Source organism: Elephantulus edwardii, unplaced genomic scaffold, assembly GCF_000299155.1.
Source record: "Elephantulus edwardii isolate Elephantulus edwardi_28Jun2011 unplaced genomic scaffold, EleEdw1.0 scaffold00375, whole genome shotgun sequence".
In the NCBI taxonomy this organism is placed as follows: domain Eukaryota; kingdom Metazoa; phylum Chordata; class Mammalia; order Macroscelidea; family Macroscelididae; genus Elephantulus; species Elephantulus edwardii.
The window spans coordinates 1,091,863-1,119,839 of record NW_006400125.1 but is presented as its reverse complement, the minus strand read 5'-3'; the positions used below and the strand labels follow the sequence as shown (position 1 = coordinate 1,119,839).

At 49.9% G+C, this 27,977-nt stretch overlaps 2 protein-coding genes across 2 annotated transcripts in view; one reads left to right on the top strand and one right to left on the bottom strand.

Annotated features, from left to right (window-relative positions):
* Positions 1-27,977, bottom strand: part of ADCY2 (adenylate cyclase 2 (brain)) — a 388,416-nt gene that overhangs the window by 200,804 nt on the left and 159,635 nt on the right. The window lies entirely within an intron of this gene.
* The window catches only part of LOC102870673, a 27,639-nt gene continuing 25,776 nt past the window's right edge, over positions 26,115-27,977 (top strand). Inside the window, exon 1 of the mRNA XM_006902168.1 lies at positions 26,115-26,303. Within this exon, the coding sequence (XP_006902230.1) occupies positions 26,115-26,303 (189 nt within the window). The remainder of the gene's footprint in view (positions 26,304-27,977) is intronic.

Below are 27,977 nucleotides of genomic sequence, written 5' to 3'. Positions count from 1 at the left end.
GGACGGTGCTGTGAAGACCTGACGGACGGTGCTGTGAAGACCTCCTGGACTGTGTGTGAAGACCTGCTGGATGGTGCTGTGAAGACCTCCTGGACGGTGCTGTGAAGAGTTGTTGGATGGTGTGTGAAGACCTGACGGACGGTGCTGTGAAGACCTGGCGAACTGTGTGTGAAGACCTGCTGGGCGGTGCTGTGAAGGCCTGACGGACGGTGCTGTGAAGACCTGCTGGACGGTGCTGTGAAGGCCTGATGGACGGTGCTGTGAAGAGTTGTTGGATGGTGTGTGAAGACCTGACGGACGGTGCTGTGAAGACCTGGCGAACTGTGTGTGAAGACCTGTTGGGCGGTGCTGTGAAGGCCTGACGGACGGTGCTGTGAAGACCTGCTAGACGGTGCTGTGAAGAGTTGCTGGATGGTGTGTGAAGACCTGACGGACGGTGCTGTGAGGACCTGACGAACTGTGTGTGAAGACCTGCTGGACGGTGCTGTGAAGACCTGCTGGGCGGTGCTGTGAAGAGTTGCTGGTGGGCGGTGCTGTGAAGAGTTGCCGGACTTCCAGAAGGTTCAACACACCTTTCTGGGGGACGTGCAGCCAGAGTGGTCCTTAGTTAAAGATGGAGAACACTTTCTTTCATGTATGTTGGTCATGCTGTCAGAAGTCATTGGAAAAAGACCGTCATGCAGGTAAAGGTGATGGCCAGTGATGAGAGGGAGACCCTTGTCCACATGGAGTGACGTGGGGACTGCACCGAGGCGCCGGAGCGTGGTGTAGACGGCCAGGGTAGCCCAGCAGAGGGCACGCGTCAGCTCTGGTGTTTATAGTCTCCATGAAGAGGGCAGGCCTCAGAGCCGTCACATACAGGGTCACAAGGAGTCGCAGGCGGCATGACGGCACCTAACAACAACGTGAGCTGTGGTCAGCTTGATAACACCTGACAGAACAGCAGCAGCAGAGGTGTGAGCGGAAGGCTCTCTCTGCTTCCAGGAGCGCTCTCGCTCGTTTCTTCCAAGCCTGATTTACTCCTTCCTCTCGCGTCCATGGTGAATCCGATTCTCTTCACCAGCACCCTCTTGTGAAGCTCAGCTGTCCTTGGTCACACCCTGAACTTAAGCCAAGACATCCGTGTTGGTCACTATGACTGTTGTTCTTGTTGTTATGGGTCCTCAAGTCGACTCTGACGCACAGTGACCCCAGGAGCCCCAGTCCTGAGTCACTCCCACCAGCTCACACACCTGCCCCCAGTGTCACAGTCACTGTGTCAATCCATTTCATCCAGAGTCTTCCTCTCCTGCACTCACCCTCCGTCCTCTGAGCATGGGGTCCTCCCCCAAGGACTGGTCCCTCCACACAACATGTCCTTTGCCTCCAGGGAGCACTCAGGCTGCACTTTCTCCAAGATGTATCTGTCTATTCTTTCGGCAGTCTATGGGATGTCCAGCGCTCTCCAGCACCATAGTCCAAAGGCATCAATTCTTTTTCTATCATTCTTATTCAAAGTCCAGCACTCAGATGCACAGCAAATGACTAAAACAGACTATGACACGGATAAGGCACACCTTAGTCCTTAAACTGACATCATTGCTCCTCTGTCATTTGGAGAGGTCCCCGACTGCAGAGTTTCCCAATGCAACACGTCTCCTGATCTCCTGACTGCTGGTACCAAGGGTGTTGTGTGTGGATCCAAGTAAGATGAAGTTGGTAACAGTTTTGATCTTTAAGAAAAGAAAGATCCTCACCACTGGACCAACAGGCAGCATCAAAATAGAGGGGAAAAGATTCAAAGTGTCAAGAAGTCATCTCCAGGTAGGCTTGGCCCTCCACGCTTTGCAAGGACTCCTAAGGCCCAGGGTGACGCCACAGCAGACAGCGGTTCCTGACTGCCAGCGACCATGCTGGACACAGAATGACCCCCCTCATGTCCACGGCTATGCACCTTCACGGCAGCTGACAGCCCCCTTCCTCTGGGGGATGGCTGGCATTCAAACACGGGCTTTTCAGTTTGCAGCTGAGCGCTAAACTACCGCGCCACCAGAGCCTCTCAGAGGACACTGGTCGGACCTGGTTCCTGCCTGCCATTTTCTGGCATCTCATCTTCTTTCTGTCCCTCACATAGCCCCTCTCTGCTGGCCCCTCCTGACCCCTCAGAGCCCCAGGGGGCACAGCTTGGAGTGAGGGCAGGGTGCCCATCTGCTGAGTCAGCCTGTCCAGGATTGTACATGGCGCCCATTCCTGCCATGGTGACCTGACTGCGCTCCGGGCCTGGGCCGTGGTGTGTCCACCATCCCAGCGCACCTGCCCGGGAGGCTGCAGTTAGCCAGGCACAGACAGCTCCAGAGGCTCCCCAACAGTGGCGGCTGGACCAGCTGGTGAGATGCGGGTGTGAACGGGGTGGGGGTGCCCCTTCCAGCCCATCTTCCATCCCACCCACTCATGTCTCTTACACTGTGCAGAGAGCAGGACAGAAAGAGCTGGAGTGACAGGGCTACGAGCTACTTTCCAAACACACCAAGGCCCTCTCTTCACCACAGGCCTCAGCACAAAGTCCTGGACATGGGACTCCATCACCACAGCTCTGAGATTACAGCCCTGGGACCCCATGACCACAGCCCTGAGCTCACAGCCCTGGACCTGGGACCCCCATCACCACAGCCCTGAGCACAGAGTCCTGGACCTGGGACCCCCATCATCACAGACCTGAGCTCACAGCCCTGGACCTCCGACCCCCATCACCACAGCCCTGAGCTCACAGCCCTGAGCTCCTCACCGAACCTGCCTTTCAAAGCGCTTGGTGCAGCTTCCTTCTAGAAGATTCACTTCATCTCTGCCCAAACCACAGCCTCCCATCCTACCCTCCTGCCGCCTCCCATCCACCTGCAGCTGTTACAGAAATAGCCAAAGGCCGCAGCAGCACACCCCACACCAGGGGCTCAGCGCAGAGCCCCACATCGAGATGAGATGGGGTGCGCTCCTGGACTTCCAGCTTGAGCCCCTCTCTAGGGGCACTCCCAGTGTCCCGCCGAGGTGCCCGCTGGTCACCAGCTTTCCCTGCCTCACTCTGCTAGTACGTGGGGATTGGGGGGTTCGGCCAGACTTCCTGTAAGTGCGGAAGTTCTGCCGTGACACTAAGTTTGCCGGTTCAAGACCATGAGCATTCTGCTCCTGCGAAGACCACACAGCCTTGGGTACCCCTGGGCGAGGCCTGCCCTGTCCTGAGGGTTTGCAGTACGGGTCAGTACACATAGACAACTTTCTGTAAGTTGTTATTGTGTGCCGTCAAGCTGGAATCACTCATAGCTGACCCTCGTCTCAAAGGATAGAGCAGCTGGTGGGTTTGAACCAAGTGCCTCGGGTTGGCTGCACATCTCCTTACCACCAGGCCACCAGAGGATTCTCAGACAGCTTGAGGGAACGTAACACCCTTTCCAAGCCCCTACTAGCAACAAGGCCAAAGCATGCGAGGCGAAGCTTCATCATCTTTGCTCCCCAGGAGCACTCTGGCTACACCCTCTCCAAGACAAATCTGTCCTTTTGTCCGTCCGTGGGATATTCAGTACTCCCCTGCACCACCACAGCTCAAGGCATCAGTTCTTCTGTCATCCTTATTCACAATCCAGCTGTCAGATGCACAGAAAGTAGCTGAAAAGACCATGCCTTGGGTCAGGTTCACCTTAGTCATCAAACAGACATCGTTGCTCTCTATCTAGCACTTGGGCGAGGCCCCTGACAGCACTTTTCCAATGCGACACATCTTGTAATTTCCTGATTGCTGCTACTATGTTGTGAACTGCATGTTACAAGCGTACACTGAGAATTCACGAGCAAACCCACCACCTCCTCTTAACATTGTCTCTGAAACGACATTGCTTGAAGGATGAAGATAATAGTCTGGGAGGAGAGGGAGCCAGGACACTTTAGAATCCCCGTCAATCAGCTTCTAGGGTCATGGCCTTGAAACGTCATGGCCTTGACAGGTCACAGCCAACTAGAAAACCATTCTCCGTTCATATGAGGCCCTCACAAGTTCAAATGCATGTGATGCAATGAACAGCATAACTTTGCCGCGATGGCAATCACACAGACAGAAGGGGGATTCTGTCCTAGAGATGAAAGACACAGAGACAGGCTGAGAGTGAAGGTCCTTGACTAGTGAAATGGGGTGGGAATCATCAGCTGAAACATAAAGGTTGGTGGTTCAAATCCATCAGGGGTTCCTCGCAAACAAAGGTCACAGCCTCCCTCAAGACGGCAGGCCAGGGGTTACGGTGAATCAGCCCCACAGGGGCTCAGCTTTAGAGCGACTGGACTTTCCAGCTTCATACGGGTGCAAGGTCAGCCCCGTTTCTCCGCGTTGGAACCCCGCAATGACTCTTCCTCCCTGTGGTTTTGTGAGAACAGATCACCACACACAGTTACAGTCCGCCTGGCTCAGGTCATCCTGGACTGTGTCTGGACAGCTGGGAGGCGGTCAGCGAGCTGCCCAGGTGTATCCTTTGGGCTATGAACGCTCAAGGTCCCCACCAGCTTCTGATGTGATGAGCTGGTCTCTGAAGCCCACAGTAAAGCTGACAAAACTTAACTACCTGTAGGTTTCTTTCTGTCTGTCATGTTCGTGGGAACCACAGAGTGACTCCGAGGGACCTGATGCAAACAGAGCCTTCCGTTGATGACATCCAGGGGAAGGACCGACGAGTGCAGTGTGGGAAACCTGGTAACAAGGCCAGGCTGCGGACACGCTCCAGAACATAGTCAACTGTCCTGAAATGACAATTTTGGTACAAATTGCCATGCAAATCACTAAGCACACTTCCTGTTTTTATGTGCTGTTGAGTTGCTTGTGACTCACAAGGACCTTTTGAACCCTGCTCTATCTTGAGCTAAACTCATTGTGTCTGACACACCTACTCCCATTATGCCGCTCACTGGGTCTTCCTCTCCAGCGCTGTCCCTCCACCCTCCCAAGCATGACGTCCCTCTCTAAGGACTGGTGCCTCCTTGCAACATGCCCAAAGTATGTCAGATGGAGCTTCAGAATCCTTGCCTCAAAGGAGTAGCCTGGTTTCACCCTCTCCAGGATGAGCCTGTTTGTTTTCCTAGCAGCCCATGGTACATTCAATACTCTTCTCCAGCACCACAGCTCAAAGGCATCAATTATCCTTCTATCATCCCAAGTTACTGTCCAGCTCTCTGATGCATAACAAGTAACTGCGAAGACCATGGCCCGGCTCAGGCACACCTTAATCTCCAGACTGACATCGTTGCTCTTCAGTACTCTGGAGAGGTTCCTGACAGCAGATTTTCCCTATTCTTTTTTTCCTTTTTTTGGCTGCTGGTACCAAGAGTATTGACTGTGGAGCCAAGCAAACTGAAGCGGTTAACAAGCTCAATCTCTTCACCATCGGTCATGATACTGGAATGTCTATCTGTGTTCCATTGGTTATGCAAATGCATTTGACTGTGTGGATCACAACAAACTGTGGCTGACTCTGAGAAGAATGAGAATCCCAGAACACTTGATTGTGCTTATGTGAAACCTATGCTTGGACCAGGAGGCGGTTGTTAGAAAAGGGAAGAAACACTGAATGGCTCACAATTAGAAAAGGTGTATGTCAGGGAATCGCCCTATCTCTACACCTTTTCAATCTATATGCAGACCAGATTATCTGGGAGGCTGGGCTGTACGAGGAGGAATGTAGCGTCAGGTTTGGAGGAGGACCCAACAACCTGCGTTATGCAGATGACACAACCCTGCTTGCTGAAACTGAGGAAGGCCTAAGGTATTTGCTGCAGAAGGTCAAGGACCACAGCCTTCAATATGGATTGAGGCTCCGCACCAAGGAAACAAAGGTTCTCTCCACTGGGCTGACGGGAAGCAGAGGCCTGGCTGTCTGTTTTTCCCCTGCATCCCTAAACTGTCTCTTCAGCTTATCCTGAGTCAATCTGCGGGAGCCTGACTGTACTGTTAGGATGGCAAAGAAATGAGATCAATTCTGCGCAGCAGTTTCCTTAACCAAGATGTTGCATATTACACGCTGTTGAGGGAGAACTGACCCATAGCTGAAACCCCAGTGGGTTTTCCGAGGTAGTAAACCACACGGGAGAAGACTGCCCACCTTCTCCCCAGAGAACAGCTGGTGGGTTTGAACCACGTGCCTTTGGGATTGCAGTGCAGCTTCCTATCACTAGGCCACCAGAGCGTCCTTCACGTTTATACCCGTCAGACCTCAGACAGTATAAAATGCAGAAAGCAGGGACGAATCGGGGGTTAAGTTTAAGTTCGTCCAGGGAGGATCAAGGACAACATCTCTAATAATCCGGTTTGGATTTCCTGGCTGACCAGATAACATCTGTCTCGGATATGCCGCTCCACCCACAACTGGGAGAGCACAAGACAGGTCTGAGGAGTGGAGAAAAGAATCCCGTATTCTCCCTCCCTGAGAGCTCATTAAAGCTTCGGTCACGGAAGCATAAAGCAGCCCGCATTTACAACTACAGCGGGGTTTCCAGGTAACTATCAGAGAAGAATACTTTCTTCGTTACTTTTTCAAAGAAACCAGGTAGAGATAACTGTGATCTTTGATCACTGTAGTTGAGGAAATCCCAGCTGGCAGTACAAGGCTGACTGTGATTATGCCAGAGAGCAAACAGAACCCAGAGAGCTGGAGAAGTCCCCTCATTAGTGTGGCTCCAGTTCAGGTCGGGGCTTCCTTCTGTCTGTAACACTGGTGTGTGTGATTCTGTGGCATTTGACTGTGACAGGACATCATTCCAATTTCCTCACTGCACCTGTTCTTTCTAAATGCCACGCCTTTTCAGTCCATCAAGGATGTGTGTGTGTGTGTGTGTGTGTGTGTGTGTGTGTGTTTTCTTCCTCTTTTCCAAGGACTCTGCATTTCACCAAGAATGATATCCTCTCTCTGATACGCTCAAGCCCACTGTAAATGTAACGGCATTCATTCATCTTATAGCTTGGGGGGAGTGTGTGTGTGTCCCCTGCCCTTTCTCTGACACTCCACCTTTCCAAGCATCTTTCCAAGGACTGTTCCCGCCTAAGATTTCCAAAAAAAAGTGAGATGATGTTTCCCCAGCCTCGCCTCAAAGGAGAACCCTGCTTGCACTTTCCCCAAGACGTCTGTTCGTTCCATGAGCTATTCAGTGCTCTTCTCCAACACCACAGCTCAAAGGCATTGATTACTCTTCTGCCGTTCTTATTCACTGCTCGACTTTCAGATGCACAGCAACTGAAAAGACAAGACCAAGGCTTGGACCAGGTGCACCTCAGTCTTTAAACTTGCACTCTGCTCTTTAGTATTTTGGAAAGGACGTTTTGGCAGAGACCCTGGATTCCACTGGCGAGTGTGCACACTTTCGCTTTCGGTCATCACGTGGTTAACTTGACCTCAAACTCCACATCACCCCTCGAGGGGGAGGGAACTGTGTGAAGTGCATGGGCCATTTGAGCATGGTGGCAGCTCTGTGCACAGAGCATGGGGCCACCTGAGACAGCGTGGGGGATTCTGTCCCTGCCCCCTCGAGGGGGTGGGGACTGTATGAAGTGCACGGGCCACCTGAGCGTGGTGGCCGTGCTGTGGAGGGGTCCCTGTGCATGGGGCTATCTGAGACAGCGTAGTGACTGCTCTATACACAGTACACAGGGTCACCTGAGACAGCATGGTGACCGCTCTGTGGAGGGGACTGTGCGCTGTGCATGGGGCCACCTGACAGCACAGTGGCCGCTCTGTGGAGGGGACTGTGCACTGTGCCTGGGGCCACCTGAGACAGCATGGTGAGCGCTCTGTGGAGGGGACTGTGCATGGGGTCACCTGACACAGCATGTTGGCAGCTCTTGCCCACCGCCTTCTGAGGGGGCTCTGTATGTACTGGGGGTGGACAGAAGGCAGACAGGGGAATCCAACACTTTCCTTCCATCGCTAGTCCTGCAGCAGCCCCAGCTGGGGCCCCACGGCTCCCTGGAGACTGTTAGCTGCATTAAATCCTACAACTGAAGGTAGCAAATGAAAGCACACACTCCCGAAGGGAGCACTGCCGCCTGCACGCTGCGATGTCCTGTCCATCTCTCTAACACTGGCTGCCTGCAATCCCACAGGCTCACGGAAGGTGGTCCCTCGAGGGGTGGGCTGCATCGGAAGCAATGAAGGGAGGAAATGTCTGAGAGCAGAGTGTGATTAAGCAGGATGTGCACGATGGTCTGGGACAAGGGGACACGGCCAAGTGGACCCGGGGGGGGGTGTGCAACAGCGAACACAGGACAACCCAACACTCTGTCAACCTTCGTTAAAATCACACACACACACACACACACACACCTGTGCAGCTTTCTTCCAACACCGTCTATCTGTCTGTCATAGTGCAGGTCTGCCTGGTGCCACAGTGCTGGAAGCTGTGCCCCTGAAATCCAGACAGCGCCCCACCACTGACAGGTTTCAGAAAGGCTGCCAGAGTCAGAGCAACCAGGAGGAGAGGCCTGGCGAGCTGCTTCTGAAAGCCCCCAGGGCCACTCCAGAAGGCAGGCTGGCTGTGCTGGGAGACAAGTCCCGAGCTGAAGGGCCTCTAACACGCCGGCTGATAACGGACGAGGCTCCCCAACCCCCTCATACGCTGAAAGTTCAGCTGAGCCAAGGAGCTCAGGACTACAGTCTCGGGGTACACGCCTAGCCCAATGGGCCCTGGGGAGCCACCTGTACCCCACTGTGCCCCCAGCACCTGTGCACCCACACACCTGCTCTCCCTCCTTCAGGCTCCACCTGGAACATGCCCAGCATGGAGGAGAGGGTCCAGGAGCAGGCCACTCGCTCCTGTTGGACACAGGTCACCAGAGATGGCGGAAGTTACCCGCAAGCAGCCTCTCCGCAGGGTACACAGCATGAAGCATTTTATTTCTTAGTTACGTGCTTCTTAATCCCACCATGTAGGAAAGAGCAATGCATACACTGCCAAGCGAATTGTACATTCGAATATTTTTTACACACAGGCTTTTATTTATTCACTAAAAAAAAAGACAAAAGCTAAATCATTGTTGTTGTTAGGTGCTGTTGAGTCAAGTACGACTCATAGCAACTCTATGAACAAAAGATCTGAACCCTGTCCTAACCTGTGCCTTCCTCACACTTCCTGACACACAAGAGCCCATTGCAGCAGTCACCGTGTCAGTCCACCTGGTTGAGGGTCTTCCTCTCCTTTACCGACCCTCCACCCTTCCCAGCATCATGTCCCTCTTGAAGGAATAGCCGCTCCTAACAACAGGCCCAAAGGAGATGAGGTGAAGCCTCATCATTTTTGCCTCCTAAGAGCACCCCGGTTGCACCCTCTTTGAGACATACTTGTGTATTCTGTTGGCCGTTCATGGGATGTTCAGTGATCACTGCTCATTTTAAGTGATTGTAGTTCAAATCCTGACCACGGAGGCAACAGACATGAGGAGGAAAAGATGGACATTGTCAATGATTTCATTTTACTTGGAATCAAAACCAACACCCAGGAAAACAGCAGTCAGGAAATCAAAAGACCTTTCACATTGGTGAAATCTGCAGTCAAGGACCTCTCCAAAGTCCTAAACAGCAAGGATGCCATCTTAAAGAGTAAGGGACACCTGATTCAAGTCAGGGTCTTTGCAACTGTTTCCTATGCATGTGAAAGTTTGACATGCTTTTAAGTTGGAATGAGTCAGAACTGGCGAGTGTGCACACTTTCGCTTTCGGTAATCACGTGGTTAACTTGACCTCAAACTCCACATCACCCCTCGAGGGGGAGGGAACTGTGTGAAGTGCATGGGCCATCTGAGCGTGGTAGCAGCTCTGACAGGACGTCTGTCTTGGGGAAAGCCCAGCGGAACACTCCTTAGAGGAAGGGGGTGATGTGACTCGGGCACACACACTTAGACCACGCTGCCAGGAGGTGAAGTGAGGAACAGAGAGGGAACCCTCAGTGGGACGGACTGACACAGTGACGGAACAATAGGCTTGACAGGGCGGAGATCATGAGGACGGCACTGGATAGAGCCAGGCGCGGATCTCTTGTTTACAGAGACACTTTGAGTCATAGTAGATTTAACAGCAACATGTTTTTGTTCTGTGCTGTCGAGTCACTTGCGACTCTGAAACCTGCTCTAACCTGAGCCAATCTTACTGTCTCCGACACACCCACCCCCATTACCCCAGTCACTGAATCAATCCACCTTATCCAGGGTCTTCTCTCCTGCAGTGTCCCTCCAAACTCCCAAGCATGACGTCCTTCTCCAAGGACTGGTCCCTTCTTACAACATGCCCGCTATATGTCAGACGGAGCTTCAGAATCCTTGCTTCCAAGTAGCAGCCTGGTTTAACTCTCTCCAGGACGAACCCGTTTGCCCTCCTAGCAGTCCATGGTATATTGAATAGATTAAATAATTAATGTTGCTCTCAAAAATCAAAACACAAGTCTGTTTCGCTAATGGAACATAATAGCAGTCCCAGAATTACATTTAACTGCGATAATCTAGTTTAAGTCTTAGGTTTAAAATTGCTCAAAATGAGATCTTTCTAAAACCTTTTCTTCACAGGCAATTTCTTATTTGATTGCATTTCGTGTAATTTTGTTGCAGTTGTTGTTAGGTGCCATCAAGTTAGCCTGCGGACAGCTGACTCGAACCCTGCCCTCGACGTGCCACCCTCAGCCTCGCTGACGTGCTTGAACGCACTGTGACATCACTGAACCAGTCCATCTTATCGGAGGTCCTCCTCTCCCTCGCTGACCCTCCACCTGCCCAAGCTTGAGGTCTCTTTCCAGGGAACATCCTCACCTCTTTCTTGTAACAGCCGTGCAGTTACACGTCCAAAGTATGACAGACAGAGCTTCTCAGCCTTACCTTCCAGGCCCCCTCTGGCTGCACCTTCTCTGAGACATGCTGTTTGTTCTTTCGTCCGTCCATGTCATTATGTCACTGAACTAATACTGTGTTCCGTCTCACTGTGTCCTTGAGTTTGAGGGCCGCACACTTGATGCTATGAGTCCGGCAGAAATGTCAACATCACGGCTGGCTTTGGAGCACGTGGTCAGCTGGGAGAAGCCTGCTGGACTTGGCGCTGAGAAAGCCCCTCACAGGGACCCACCAGCGGGGGACTGCTTGTAGCAGGCATCACTCGTGTTTTCATTTTACTCGCCTTCTAGAACATTCCCTGTCCCCGAGCCCTGGAAGACTATGAGGAACAGGGTTTCTGCCACTTTTTACGGAACAGGATATTTTTGGAACGGCATTCGTAAATATTTAGCTGGCTGGTATGGGTTCTTATTAAAACAAAATGATTGCTGATTCCTTTGAGCTTGTTGAGAAAAATAAACACTGTGAGTCATATCTTTTAGAAATCATTGCCAAGTGCAGTAGATCAAAGGGCAAATCTTCCCTCATAAATGTCAGAAAAGAGAAGACGACGAACACGTAAAGAAAATTTAAAAGATTCTGATGGCAACAGAAGGGGCTTCCTCAGTGGAAGGGCTGGCCATTTTTCTCAGCTGAGAAGCTGATGCTGCATTACAGGAAAAAATGCCTGGAAACAGAGGAAAAGCAGAGTCTAATGACTTATTAATGGGTTCCCAGAACAAGTCGGGAGAAAGTGCAGAAACTGGCGGAGGAGGTAGCGAGGAGAAGCCCTTCTCAAGAATTGACAGCCGGGGCTCTTGGCTGAACTAACAGTCGTTCCAAAGTGTAGCGTGTTTCAACAGTATCACAAGTGTGTTTATCAGCTTCTTAAGGCTTTCCTTTTTCTGGGTAGAAACGATGCAAATAAATGACTGGTTTGTGAATTCCTGACCTGGAGAAGGGAGGGCTGCTCTACTTCATGGTCCGTGTTGGGCACTGAATGGCATTTGGTAACAGTGGTGGCAGCACACATCAGTGGTCACAGTCGATGTAAGAACGCCACATCGGGGAGAGGTTCAGAAGGACAGGCCCTCTGACCAAATCGGGTGACACAATCCAGCCCGGCCAACCATCCTGGCTAAAGCCATTCCAGGGAAGAAGCTTTGTCAAACAAGAAAAAAAAAAAGGAACACTTTACGTCCTTGCTGTTTGGTGCCGTCCAGCCGAGTACAACTCCTGGTGGCCCATGAGCAACAGCTGCCCACCGTGTCCCGGCCTGGGCCATCCCGACACTTGTGACACGCTCAGACCCATCGCTGCAGCCACTGTGTCAAACCTCCTGGCTGCGGGGCTTCCTTTCGCTGACCGTCTGTCCTTCCGAGCATCACGCCGCTCTCCAGGGAACAGCCCCTCATGGCAACACGCCGTGTGTGAGACGACGCCTTACCCTCTCCGACTCCAAGGAGAACTCTGGCTACACTCTCTCCAGACACATCTGTTTGTTCTTCTGGCATTCAGTTCTTCTCTCCAGCACCGCAGCTCAAGGACATCACTTCTTCTGTCGTCCTTATTCACTGTCCTGTTCTCGGATGCACCGCAAGTGACTTGTCAGACCAGGACATACTTAAAGTGTGGAAGGAAAGTGCCAGTGCTCACAGGCAGGCTTGGGTGCATGGTAAACAGAGAAGGGGCGAAAGTGGCAAAAGTATTGAGCGTTGAATTGTTGTCAGTTTACAAGACAAGTCAGCTCTGATCCACGGACAGCCTGGGACACAGAAGGACCAAGTCCTCTCCTGCACCATCCACCAGCACGCCAAAGCCCACGGCTGAGTCACCGTGCCAATCCACCTCTCCGAGGGCCCTCTTCTCCCTCCCAGAGGGCCCTCCTCTCCTTCCCCGAGGGCCCTCCTCTCCCTCCTGGAGGGTCCTCCTCTCCCTCCTCGAGGGTCCTCCCTGCCGCACCGGAGAGTCCTCCTCTCCCTCCCTGGCCGGAGCCCATGGCCGAGTCCCTGTGCCAAGCCTCTTCCCCGAGGGCCCTCCTGCCCTTCCCTGGCCCGGCATCTTCCCAAGCATGATGTACGCTTCCCAGGACCGTCCCCACCTGACGACATGCACACACTATCTGAGACTAAGGCTCCCAAATGTAGCTTCTAAGGAGCATCCTGGTGACCTCTCTTCCAAGGCAGATCTGCTCGTTCACCGGGCAGACCGCCGTGTACGCAGTACTCTTGGCCAAGACCGCTGGCTCAAAGGCATCGATTCTTTCGGTCTCCTTTATTCTCTTTCCAGCTTCAAATGAAAACACCACGGCTAGGGTCAGATGCTCCTTAGTTTTTACAGCGACATTCTGGCAGTTTGGAGAGGTCCTGACAGCAGTGTTTCCCAGTGTAACATGACTTGATTTCTCGACTACAACTTCCGTTGTTGTTGCTGTTGTTATTAGGTGCCATTGAGTGTGACCCTTCACAACCGTCTGGATAACAGACCTGACCCCCTCCTCTCCTGCGTCACCCTCATTCTCCCTGACACACAGGAGCCCGCGGCTACAGACGTGGTGACAATCCACTTGTTGAGGGTCTTCCTCTTCCTCACCGTCTAGCCACCTTTCCAAGAACACTGTCCCTCTCCAAGGAACAACCTCTCCTAGCAACATGCCCAGAGTGTGAGACGACGCGGTCTCATCTGCTTCCGACCCAAAGCTGACCGTCCTGGGTTTTCAGAAGTCAACTCCATGGAAGGACATTGCCTATCCCTCTCCTGTGGAGAAGCTGGTGGATTCGAACTGCCCACCTTTGTGATTGCAGCACAGTTTCTTACCCCTAGGCCAGCAGAGCTTCCACGCTGCTTCCATAGGAAGATCCAATTCAAATTAGATTTTTTAACCTCTTAAATCTTTTATCCATATATCACTAAGATGGCTTTTGGCCCTGTTGTGAGGATTCTTGCTTTATGTGGAGGTGAAAGCCATTCTGAAGGCTGCAGTCTTTGACTATCTTCAATAAATGATTCTAATCCTCTTCACTTTCAGGAAGTAAGGTTGTGTCATCTGCATAATACAGGCTGTTTATGCTCCTCCAGCTGATGTCAAATTCTTCATATAATTCAGCTTCTCCATTATTTGCTCAGCTTATAAACAGGACAGGCACTCTGAAAGTACACAGTCCCGATGCACAATTTCTCTTATATGACACCTGTCTCTCTCTCACGGCTGTCTACTCAGAGTTGACTCTGCAGCAGGTTTTTGAAAAAATGCAAATCACACGGCAGGAGACTGCCCACCCTTCTCCCATGAAGCAGCTGGTGGGTTCAAATCGCCTGTCTTTGGGTTGGCAGCGCAACACCTTACCCATTCGGCCACGAGAGCTCCCTTTAAACCCAGCTGCTATCAGCTATCATCAAGTCGACGACAATTGACCAGATGAGTAACAGACTTTACATGTGTCTGTCCTGTGCATGCCTCATGGCTCCTGATACACGTTAGCCCGCTGTTGCAGCCACTGCCAGCCCACCTTCCCGGGAGGCTTCCTCTCGTTCACTGACCCTCCTCTCTCCTGGGCTTGATGTCTTTCTTCAAAGGACTGGTCCCTCCTAACAGTGTGTCCAAACTATATGAGGTGAAGTTTCACCGTCCCTGCCCCCCAGGACCATTCTGATTTCATTTTCTGATAAAATCAGGTCCATGGGGCATTCGATACTCTTCTCCGGCATCACGATACAAAGGTATCAGTTCTTCTTCTGTCAGCCTTATTCACTGGCCAGCTTTCAGATTCATATGAAGTGAAAAGACCTCGGCTTGGGTCAGGTGCATCTTAGTCTTTGAACTGACATCGTTGCTCTTTCAAGCTTCAGCGAGGTCCTGATGACAGCGTTCCCAGGGCAGCACTTCTCGTCTTCTGATTTCTCGGCAGGGGGTATCCAGGGCGTTGATGACGAATCCAAGCAAAATTAAATCATCAACAACTTCCATTTTTTATCCGTCTTTAATATGCATGAGAGAAGGATGGACAATCTCCTCCCGTGTGATTAACAGCCTCTGAAATCCAGCTGGAGGGTCAGCTATGGGTCGGTTCTGACTCCACAGCACACAACAACACAACTACTACTGATCATGTCTATTGGTCCAGTGCTGTGACTCTCTGTTTCCTTCCTGTTGAGATGAAAATCATACTGGAGACTATAATCTTCAACGTCCAGCAGCAAGTATTTCAGGTTTTCGTCACCTTCAGTCAGCAAGCAAGGTGTGTCAGCTGCATAATGCACGTTGTCGCTAAAACTCCCTCCGAACCTGCTGCCACATCCTTCCTCATAGAGTCCAGCTTCTTGAATAATCTGCTCAGCATACAGATTGAATGGGTACAGAAGAAGGAAATTGTCCAGACACACACCTTTCCAGATTAGAAATCACATAGAGCTTCTTTGTTCTGTTTGGATAATAGCTTCTTAGTCTAGGCAAACCTGTGTTGTTATTGTTACATACTGCTGAGTAGAAACAGATTAATAATTGACCCTCCAGGGGGTTTTCAAAGGCTGTAAATCACACAGGAAGAAATGGCCTGATTTTCTTCATGCAACAGCTAGTGGATTTAAACTCTGTGCCTTTGGTATAGCAGCACAGTTCCTTACCACCAGGCCACCAGAGTTGTAGTATTCAGATTCTATTGTGAAGACTTTTTTTCTGGTCTAAATGCAGTTTTTAAATGAGCATAATTAAGTGTTCTGGAATTCTGATTATTTTCAAGGTCACTCATAAGGTATTCTGACCCACAGATGTGACTGTCTTTGTAAAGTCTATAAAACACAACATATTCTTGGCTTTCAATCACGATTTGTCTCCCATCAACCATGAGATCCCTCATTCATAGCTTCGTCTGATCCAGCTTCAACTGTGGATAACTCTTTGTCCAACGACTGCTCCAGCCACTTTTAAAACACTCTTCAGAGGATTTTACTTTCATATGATATTAGTAATATTGCTTCATCATTTTCACATATATTTTGGAATGGAAAACAAATATGGATCTCTTCCAGCGCAGGGCCCACTAAGTGACCTCCACATTTCTTGGTACAGACAGAGGCACATCTGAAGATGCTGAAACTACTCCATCGGCACTCCACCAATCTTCGGGGTCTTGCTTTCAGACAACGTCCCCAATGTCTCTTTTACTTCAGAACTGTTGATTCTTGCTCATACGCTGCTTGAAACTGTGCAGGGTCTTATCAAATTTATATAGTGGCTCTGTGTATTCAAGCCACCTTCTGATGCTTCCTGCATCATTCAGGACTTGATTACAGAATCCTTAGTGTAGCAACTTGCAACTTAGGGCGTTAATTTGTTTTTCAGTTGTTTCCGCTAGGGAAGTGCTACAAGTGTGCTCCCTTCCCTTTTTGTTTTTTTTAACTGCAGGTTTCTGCACGTTTCCTTGGCTTTGTTCTCTTGAGCTGCCCTTCGTCATCTGCTCAGCTCTCTTATTTAATCATGTCTTCCTTTCCTTCTCTCCACTCAAGAGCGAACCTCAGTGTTTCATCTGACATCTATTTCGGTTTCCTCTTTCCTTCCCGTCACTTAGAGACCTTTTCCTTTTTTCCAGAATGATTTCCTTGATGACTTCCTTACGGTTGCACTTTTGATATCCTAAAGATTTCTATTATTATTAAATTACACATACAAATGATGGCCCACTGTGGGGGCGCAGATCGTGGGAAGCTGTTGGTAGGAAGCTGCAGTCTTAACTACAGGCATCTTCTCTCAGTTCAAATCCACCAGTGATGGTGCAGGGTAAAGAGGGGCAATCTTCTGTGATTTCTCTGAAAACCCGCTGGAGGGTTGGCTATGGGCTGGTTCAGAGTCAATGATAACTGGAATGGGTTTTACATGTTTTTGGGGAAGAAAACGCACAAAAAAACAAAAACCCAAAAAAAAACCCAAAACACCACACACAAAACAAACAAACACAAAACCCACCCCAAAAAACAAACAAACCAAAAAACCCCAAAACATCCCATGAACTAGAAAAAGAACAAATGAGACGTCAGGATTATGAGAATTCATCTCACATACTTCAGACATATTCCCTGGAGGAGCCAGTCCCTGGAGGAAAACATCCTACTGGACAAAGCAGAGGGTCAGCAGAAGGAAGGAGGACCCTCAAGGACAATAATTAACATCACGGTGGTAATGACGGCCTTATGCACAGCAGAGATGGTGACGGTAATGACGGCCTTATGCACAGCAGAGATGGTGACGGTAATGACGGCCTTATGCACAGCAGAGATGGTGAACACATGGTCCACGATTACGCACAGCAGAGATGGTGAGCATGGCTGACACAGTCGATGATGGCCTTACACACAGCAGAGACGGTGAGCACAGCTGATGTGGTCAACAATGGCCTGACGCACAGCAGAGACTGTGAGCACGGCCGAGACGCGGTCGTCTTCTACTGCCCTCATCCCCTAATTTTCCCAGCCCAGTATCTTTTCCCAGGGACTGGTCCCTCCCGACCACATGCCCGAAGTCTGTAAGAAGTTTCACCATCCTTGCCTCTAAGGAACATTCTGATTGCACTTCGTTCAAGGCAGATTTGTTTATCCCCTGGGCAGTTCATGGGATATGTAACACTGCTCACAGACCCCACACTTCAAAGACATCAATTCTTCTTACATCTTCTTTATTCATTGTCCCACTTTCAGATGCACAGAAAGCAACAGAAAGGTGTGCATCAGATTCACCTTCATCTTTAGCTGCCAGCCCTGGTTTTTAGCAGCGTGAAGGAGTTCTTGCCAGCAGGCTTTCCCACTGTGACATGTCTTCTGATTTCCTGACAATTGATTGTGAATCTAAGTGAAGTTAAACCACTGACAGTTTCAGTCTTTTCTCTGTCATGATGTTCCTTATTGGTCCAGTGGCGAGGATTTCTGTTTGCCGATGTTGAGATTTAACCCATATTGAAGTCTGCAGACTCTGATCTCTTTCAGGAAGTGCTTAGATTCTACAGGCCAGGTTGTGTCACCTGCACAACACTGAACCAATTCCGGAAGTGGAACCAATGGTATTGAAGGTCGAAGCTCAAACAGCAATAAAGGCTTTGATGAAAAATAGGGCTCCAGGACCTGACGGAGCTGTTTCAGGAAGCAGAGGCAGCCCTGGATGTCTCCCTAGCCTCTGCCTGGAAATGTGGAAGAGATCTTCCTGGCCAAGTGACTGGAAGAGATTCATACAGAAAGCAGACGTTGTCTGGCAACATCATTAAACTCGCACGCAAGTCAAATCCAGCTGAAGATAATTACAAAATGACTACAGCAGTATAACAACAGGGAACTCGGGCCCATAAGGAGAAACACAGTATAAAACCATTACTATAGAATGAGTATGTGGATCCAAAGGAGGGGTGAGGGAGTGGAGGCAGGGGGTGAGGAGGGGCGGGGTGTTAATCAGAGGGCCTTACAATGTGATGTGGGGGGATGTGTGTGAAGGAAAAAGGAAAGATTCAATGTGAAAAACAATGTATTTGAACTCTGAAATAAACCAGTATTTAAAAAAAACAAACCCAAACCCAAAAAGCGACCTTCTACCCATCAAACTGTGCCACCTTAGGACTTGATGGCTAGAGGGAGAAGTGGGGAAAGGAAACGGGACAGATCCAGTGTGGAAAAACAATGTATATGGACTTTGTAGGTAAATCAGTATAAAATTAAAATTTAAAAATGAAACACCAAAATCCCCAAGAGTACATCAACAGGGAAAGGGCAGAAGTGCAAACTGGATTCAGAAGAGAATGTGGAATGAGGGATATGATTGTTGAGCCTGCAGTTAGGGACCTCTACAAATCAGTGAAGAGTCAGAATGTGAATTTGAGGACGAAGGGGCATTGGATTCAGGCCATGGTCTTTCTGATCACTTGCAATGCTTCTGAGAGCTGGACAGTGAATAAGGATAACAAAAGAAGAATTGACACCTTTGAGCTGTGGTGTTGGAGATCACTGAACATCCCATGGATGGCCAAGAGAGCGAACAAATACATCTTGGAGAGGGTGCAGCCGGAGTGCTCTATGGAGGCAAGAATGATGAGGCTTTGCCTCACCTACTTTTGGCATGTTGGTAGGAGGGGCTCCCCTTTGGAGAAGGACATGATGTTGTGAAGGGTGGAGAGTCGGCGAAGGAGAGGAAGACTCTCAACCAGGTGGACTGACACAGTGACTGGTGCCATGGGCTCTTGTGTGTCAGGAAGTGTGAGGACGGCGCAGGACAGGACAGGGTTCAGATCGGTTTTTCATAGAATCATGCTGAGTTGTACTTGACTGAACAGCACCTAAAAACAACAACAACTCTGCAAGGTGGCCAAACAAAAGCTAAACAGCCACACTTCATGACAAGATTCAAATGTTTGCTGACGTTAGCAGGGCACAGAGTTCCTGAAATCAGTTTTGCATGCTTGGAAACAATTTAATCCTCTCATTTTAAAAACGACGTTCAACTTATTTCCTATGTATTTAAATTTGAAATTATTTATTTATTAATCCTTTTATTATTATTAATTTTAATGAAAATTTAAAGAGACTTTGGATAAACTTTACATTCTTATGCACACTGAACTTGGTTTTACAGGAAGTGCCCCTGATACTGAGAGAGCTTCTGCGGTCCACTGCAGTCCGCAAGAAATGCAGTTCCAGTCCGCCAGCCGCCCCTCCAGAGGAAGACGGGCAATCTTCCTGTGAGGTTACAGGCCTCTGCGAACCTGCCGGAGGCCCAGCTCCAGGTGGCTCCGACTCCACGGTGCACAACAACATCATCTCTGAGGCTGACCACATGACATAATGCACAACCCAAGTACCACAATTGCTGTGTGTTGTCTACTCAGAACTGACTCATAGCTGACCCTCCAGCAGGTTTTCAGGGGCAGTAAATCATGCGGGAGGAGACTGCCCATCCTTCTCCCAGGGAGCAGCTGATGGATTCGAACCATGCACCTTTGGGATTGCAGCACAGTTTCTTACCACTAGGCCAGCAGAGCTCTTGTACCAAAGCAGCTGTTTTCTATTTAAACCATAGAAAGTTGGCCCACAAGTCAGCACAAATGCATCAGCACCCCAAGAAAGGAGCAGCCTTCCTGTGTGGAGGGGCTGTTTACCCAGCGTGGCCACAGCATGTGTAGGACAGACACCCAAGCACAAGCCCCCCAGCATGTGTTCCTGGAGTGGGGCAGGCCCTGTGTGCCCTGTGCCAGCCCTCGGCCCGCTAACCTCCCTGCAGGGCCTGCCTTTCAGGGAAGGGACTCTGAGGGGACCCAGGAAATCTCCACGGGGTGTCACCAAGTAGTGCATTAGACCCAGCCCCCAAATCACAACAGCTGTCATTGCGTCCCACCCTGCTCACAGCGTCTCCATGTCACTGGTACAGCTCGCTGTTCTCAGGCGTGACTGGTCAGGAGTAGACTGCCAGACCTCTCTTCCAAGACACAGCAGTGGACCAGAGCCCCCCCACCTTTCAGTGTATGTCCGTGCTTGTCCACTGTTGTCTGCCTCGCGCCGCTCCCGGCATCACAGGTGTGGCGGGCAGCAGTTTCCGTGGAGAGAGGAACAAAGATGCCTGCAGGGTGCACTTGGCACCTGCCGGGAGGCCATGCTTTATCTGAGGGTGCGTTCACTCGGGAAGTTCCACTATCGGTGTTCCCGTTGGGTGACCCCATCAGGAGGTGACTCAGTCAAAAAGGAGCACCCGGCGGCCTCTCGGGAATAGCGCAGTGTCTCCACATTTTGGGGACAACCAATGGTCTTTCTGAGGTCTAACGAAAAGGAAGAATTTGCACAGCTCTAGTGGCCTAGTGGGAGGGAGCTGAGCTGCCAACTCAGAGGCCAGTGGTTCAAATCCAGCAGCTGCTCCTAGGGAGAAAGATTGGCACTCTCCTCCCCGGAGATTTACGACTTCTGAAGACCCCCTGAGGTTCAGCTCTGAGCCAGCTCTGATCCGATGGTACATAACAAAAAAACAAACAAACAACACAAAGGTATTGTGCCGAATTTCAGCAGGTTCTGAGCAATCCCATGGGCCTCTGCCGGATGCCTGAGGCCTGCAGAGCCTGACCCGTGAAGGCGGGCATGTCCAGCAACCCATAGAGGCTGGGCCCAGGCCTGTGCTGGGCTCTTAGGCCTGACCTGAGCGGGAAAGTGGGTCTGGTCACACATGGGCTACATGTGAAGTCTCTGTGGGCACAGAGGCGTCTCCTGGAAACTCCAGCGGGAATGGGTGCGTGTGTTCACCACACCCCACCCAGATGCTTATTTACAACAAGTAAATACATGGTGATTGTCACTGTAATCAGGCTTGCTCTTCCCGTCCTCAAATACCCACGTTCTCATGAAGAATCCTATGCTGTCCCCGTCACAGCCAAAGCACAGGAACAAGCCTGCCTGGGATGCCATGTCCACATGCCAGTTCTCCCAGCAGGACAGAGTGTTCAGATCAACTAATGCTTCTGTCCAAAGACCAGGGCAAACCCCTGCTTGTTTCTCAACGCGAAGGAAGAGCATCTGAAGTAAACACATTCCACGTCTGACCAGTCAAGTCCTACAGACAGCCCTGGCATGAGCTGTAAACAATTTTGACCTTGAAATGACAAATACATTTTTATCTACCTCCCTCTCAGCTGTGTCTCTTTCCCTCCTCCTCCCTCTCTCTCCCCCCCCCTCTCTCCAACTATTCATCCTTCTATCTTCCTGTGTTTTTGTCTTCTATCCACAATCTATCCAATAATTCAGGAAGAAATTTGGAGCACAGCTACTTAGTCAACCGACTGGGAGAGATTTGTATTTGATCCCGGTCTCAGGAAGGTTGATCCAACAGGATGGAAATTCTCCACCAGCATCATTACTATCAAGTGAAGTCTTGCTGGTAATTATTACAATAAGGACGGAACATACATTGAGAACTTCCAGAAATCTGAGCTGGGTTTAGAAGAGGCCGCTGCATCAGGAATATAATTTCTGCTATCACAGGGTTAAAAGTAGAGAGTATTGGAAGGATGCTTATTTGTATTTTATTGATGTTTTTCAAAGTCATTTAACTGTGTGGATCATCACAAATGACAGCTAGCATTAAGAAGGACAGGAATCCCAGAATGTTTATCGTGCTCATGGAAACCTATACTTAGACCAAGAAGCAGCTGTGTGAACAGAACAAGGGAACACTTCACGGTTTAAAATCAGGAAAGCTGTGTCCGAGATGTATACTTTCTCCATCCTATTCAATCCAAGTTATTCCAGAAGCCGGACTCTCTGAAGAACAACACACCATCAGGGTTGGAAGGAGACTCATCAACAATCTGAGTTATGCAGATGACACAGCCCTGCTCGCTGAAAGTGAGGAAGACCTGAAGTGCTTGCTGCAGAAGATCAAACACTGCAGCCTTCAATATGAACTGAAGCTCCAAGTCAAGAAAACAAAACTCCTCACCACGGGACCAATGAGCGACATCAGGATGTAAGGACAAGAGACGGAAACTGTCAAAGATTTCCTTGTACGTGGATCCATGATCAACACCAAGGGTAAGAGGAGTCAAGTGAATCTGTCAAGGACCTTTCAAAATTCAAGGACGTCACCTTGAAAACCAAGGTGCAGCTGACCTTAGCCACAGTCTTTTCAATTACTTCCTATGCACGTAAAGTTGGGCAATGCACACGGATGACAGACAGAAGTGGCGTCTCTGAGTTCCCGTGCTGGAGCAGAGGGATGGACATTCCATGGGCTGTCAAGTGAGCATCAGGGCTGCCTTGGAGGAAATGCAAGCATTGTGCTCGTTATGGGCAGCGGTGCTGGGGCTTCCTCTCACACACTGTGGTCATGTGGTCAGAGGGGGCAGCCTTTGGAAAAGGACATCACGCTGTGAAAAGTGAGGGCCAGAGAAAGAGCAGGGGACCATCAACAAGGCAGGATGGCAGAGTGACTATAACAACGTGTTCCTGTAGATCAGAGATGAGGACAGGGCAAGAGGTAGAACTGCTGTTCACAGGGTCGCTAGGAGTCGTGGGTGACTTGATGGCACCAAACAACAACACTATCTACCATGCATCTAAATATCTACCCGTGCTCACCTATCACCTCTCTTCAATCAACCAACCAATCCATCCATCCATCTATCCATCCATCCATCCATCCATCCATCCATCCATCCACCTACCACATTTTTAGCAGTCCTTGGATGATGCAAAAGTTGACATACTTGACTGATAACTAAAATGCTGGGTGTTCGAGTTAGCCTGAGGGCCGGTGAAGACAGGCCCAGTGCTCTCCTTCCAGGGTGCACAACCATGGCAGGCTGTCCGGAACACGGACGTCTGACACATGGCACCACGGGGCAGAATCACGTGAGGGTAACTGGTGGCTTGGTTGACCTATTTTTAAATTCAAATTTGATCCTCTCCTGCCCCCTTTACAGAACCATTTCAACGACACGTTCCTCCTGCCCATTCTCTCCCCTGTGTTCCATACAGAATGTCAGTGGGTTTCCAGGGTGACACTCACGCAACAGCCTGGGTGAAGAGGAAGCATGCTCCCAAGGGCCCCACCTCTGCCGAGGACCCTCACTCTCCTGCGTCTCCACTAGTGGCCTTCTGGCGAGCACCCTTGTGGAGTGGACTCTGTGACCCCATGCTGGAGGACAAAGGATATGGTATTTCATCATATTTTAGAAGAAAAATAGCTACCTTTCCAGAGTGCTAAAACCCCACAAAGCCAGTCTAGAGACTAAGGCGTGCCTGATCCAGGCCATGATCCTCTCAATTTTTCAGACAGCTGGATAATGACTACTGATGACAGAAGAAGAATCGATGTCTTTGAGTTGTGGTGCTGGAAAAGAGTCTTGAACCTACCGTGGACCGCCAGGAGAACATATAGGTCTGTCCTAGAGAGGGTGAAACCATGCTACTCCTTGGAGGCTTGGATTTTGAAACTCTGGCTCACATACTTTGGGCATGTGACCAGGAGGGACCGGTCCTTGGAGAAGGACATCATACTCGGAAGGGTGGCAGCTTAGTGCAGGAGAAGACCCTGGATGAGATGGACACAGTTACTGTGGAAACGGGTCAAGTGTGTCAGAGACAGTGAGGCTGGCTCAGGAGAGAGCAGGGTTCAGGCTGTTGATCAGAGAGGGTCGCTATGAGTTGAATTGACTCAACAGCACATAACAACACACAGTAGACGTTAGTTTACACGCTTTTTGGTTTTTAAAGGACATTCTCTAGAAAGGGAAGAGACAGCACACTCACTGAGGGGAAAATGGAAATCATATATTTTTGGCTAAGGGCCTAATATCCAAAACTCTTCCTACTTACTAACAAAATGGCAAAGAACTCCATCAGAAGGCGTTTCCGAAGGATACATGGAAAGAGTCAACACATACATGAAAAGATGCTCAACATCACTCATCGTCAAACCCAATCCAGCCTGGGAAACCCACCGCCTTCTGATCGTTCTAACGCTCTGTCTGATTTCTAAGGCTGGAAATCTTTACGGGAGACAGGCTTCACCCAACGACACTGCTGCTGTATCCCAATCACTGAGGTTTGGGTTCGCAGCTCAGCCCAGGACACGCTACTCCACTAGCACTCCCGAAGGCCACCCAGGTACTGTCAGGCCAGGTTCAAGGCCGCCCGTCAGTGGATTTCAGAGGCGTATCTTAGAGGAGGAAGCAGGACTGGCATCTACTTCCTAACCAGTTATAGAACAGGGTTCAGATCTTTTGTTCATTCTCTGAGTGGTGTTCGACTCAACGACACTTAACAACTACAATCACCACCACATCTTAAAGGAAGCTGACCCACCTTTCTCCCGCAGAGAGGGGGTTCATTTCTACTGTCGATCCCTCAGTGAGCACTCGACGCTTCACTCCCTGAGACACCAGAGCACCTTCATTCGTCATTTTGCTGGTGTTGAGACCGTCAAGTTGGAACCCAGCCACAGTTGACAGTCCTGAGGGTTTTCAGAGGCTGTAAGTCTTGCAGGAGATGTCCACCTTCCTATCATGGATCAGATGGTGGGTTCAGACTGCGCCCCTTTGAGCTGGGAGCACTATTCCTTACCACCAGGCCACCCAAGCCCCCTACTAGTCATCTGTTGTTGTGTTGCTGCTCACCACGGAGCCAAAACCAACCCAACGCTGACCGTTCAGAATCATATGGGAGGAAACTGCCCATCTTTCTCCCAGGAAGTAGCCAGTGGATTCGAAGCACAAGCCTTTGTGTCGGCAGTGCGATTCCTTACCTCTGACCCACCAGAGTTCCCTGATTAGTCACCCAAGAAATGCAATTCAAAGGCACAGGAGACGCCATACTCACCCACCAGGATGACTGTGATTAGAACGAACCAACCAGCAAACACAAATTTAAAACACCCGTGCTGCAGAGGACGCGGAGGGTTTCTGCTGGCGACGGACAACAATTCTGTGGTTCTTCACAAACACACAATCCCCACCCCTAGTTGGAGCAGTCAACTTGGGAAAAACAGCTCTCTTTAACTTCCAGGATCTCTTAGATGTTAACATGTAGGACACACCACACTGGGACATTTCTGGTTGAAAAAAATACAATATGACAAAACATTTTCACAAAGCTCTTCTCAGCCTTTATCTTGAATGAACAGACCAAAAAGAGAAGACTGGTACAAAAAGCTGCAGCATATAGGTCCTTTACGAAAAGTGCTAAGGGCTCCCGCCAACGAGTCTCTTGTCTTACATCCTGAAAGCTGGCAGGAGTGTTGACACCCTGGGCCTGGGCCCGGGCCTGTCTCACTGCCTCAGGAAGGTCTCCCAACAAGGGAGGTGCCGCTCCTCACTCACAGGGAAGGATGGGGGGCGCCATCCGCCAACCCCGAAATGCCACGTGTCACTGGTCAGACTCCAAAGCCCAGCCTCTCCTTTCCAGCGGAATTTTGGAAAGACAGTGTATTTAATATGCATGTGAAGGAGGCGTGTTTGTTTTTCTTCTGTCTTAACAAGTGTGCTTGTTACTTTAACGAGGTTCCCAGCAGTTGTTTGGCTGGTTTTAATGAGAAGCTGTCCTCACTGGAAGGAATTGTGGTAAATTCAGTGCTCATTCATTCCCATCAACCGCCCCAATCAAACCAAGCTCCTCCTCCTGTCGGATCATCACGCCATTGATAGAAACCCGGTGATTACAGGGCGCAGCTCCGCTCCGCTTCCACGATTTGCATTATTCACTTACTGCTCAGGGACGAACAGGAAACACGTGCAGTAACGCAGACGATGACACAATGCTGGACGCTCAGGTGGAGAGTAAGAAGCGCCACGGGTCACTTCATACAGTCTGCTCGGACGGGCTCCCTTCAAAGGTGTCTGGGACCCTCGGCTCCAGGCACGCGACTCTACTCAAGCAGCTACTAACTAAACCGTTCAGAGTTCTGAGAGGAGCCCTACAGGTGCACCTGCTGATCAAAGGATCGGTGGGTGGTTCAAAGCCAGGAGCTGTTTGAGAGAGGAAAGATGAGACCATCCCCCATCTACTTCCCTGAACTACAGCTTTGGAAGCCCCAGGGCCAGGCCTTCTGTGCCGGAGGGCTGATCCCGGTCTGCGTGAACTCAGTGGCAGTGGGCTTGGTTTTGGGGGGAGGGTACTGTCTGGGGGCCACAGGGCATATACAATTCAGAAGGTTCAATCAGTTGACCCCTCCACTAATCCAAAGGTTTGAACTCCCCCCTTAGTACGAGCCGGTGACGGTTTCAGAGCGGCCAACAGCCACCGAATCCTACAGAGGCGTGAGCTGCAGCCACCAGGGCGGGCTGCTATTTGGTTTCTCTTTTCTGGCACAGCCTCCCAGGCTTGTCCCCCCAAGTGCCCTCTGACAATGTGGCATTCCCGAGTTGGCTGGGGGGCTGGCATGAGTCTGTGCGGACTCTGAGGGTCCATCTCATCCCCGGCGGGCTGCGGGCTTTCTAACACGCCGTGAATGAACACAGAAGTCCACGAAGATTACTTACGGACACATTCTCAACAAGAGACGCAGATGGGTACCGCCAAGCTCTTGTCTGGTGGGCTTCACACGGAAGCACATCGCCACGGAGGGGATGGTGGGAAACGAGGTGAAAACATGGACTTTGCCAAAGGGATCTGTTAGCCTCTGTGATGGTTAACATTGTGCATGGCTGTGATCCTCGGCGCAATAAAACACTGTTATACATAATTTAACTGCGTTCTATGTGTTAAAGGGCTCTGCCCCAGGCACTATTTGGTTAAGCAATAGGCTTTTAGCCCACAGCTATTTGCCAATGAACTCAGAAACAGCCAATCAACTTAGACTTGCACAAGAGTAACAAGCAGTCAGGATGCATTCATGATATCTGGTGATGGGAAGGCAAAAGTGGGAAACAGTGAACAAGGAACAGTAGTTGGAAAATACGGGTTTGGTTATAGAAATGAGGCTGGAAACAGAGTGATTAAGATTTGTATTTGCCATGATTTATTCATTACAAATGCCTTTCTTAAAAGACACAAATGAAAACTTGACACGTGAATCTCACCTCACCGGCTGCACAATAAACAGACTGACTACATTTGTGGAATAAATTGTCGGAGAAGCTCAATATCAGCAGTCAAAACTAGGCCGGGGCAGACTGTGGGTCAGATCACCAATGACTCATATGCAAATTCAAATTGAGGTCAAAGAAAATTAAAATAAGTCCATAGAAATCAAGATATGATTTCAAATCCCTTCCATCTGAATTTCAAGATCAGCTTAAGAACAGTTTTGAAACAATCAATGTAATTCATCATATTAACAAAGCAAAGAAAAAGAACCACAGGATCCTATCAACTGATGCAGAAAAGGCCTTTGACAAAATCCAACACCCTTTCCTGATGAAAACACTCAACAAAATAGGATTAGAGGGGAATTTCTTCAACATAGTAAAAAGTATTTATGAAAAGCCAAGAGCCAACATCGTTCTCAACTGAGAGAGGTTAAAGGCATTCTCTTTAAGAACAGGAACTAGGCAAGGATGCCCACTCTCACCTCTCTTATTCAATATTGTATTGGAAGTCTTGGCAGTAGCAATAAGACAAGAGAAGGAAATAAGAGGTATCCAAATTGGCAAAGAGGAGGTAAAATTATCTCTCTATG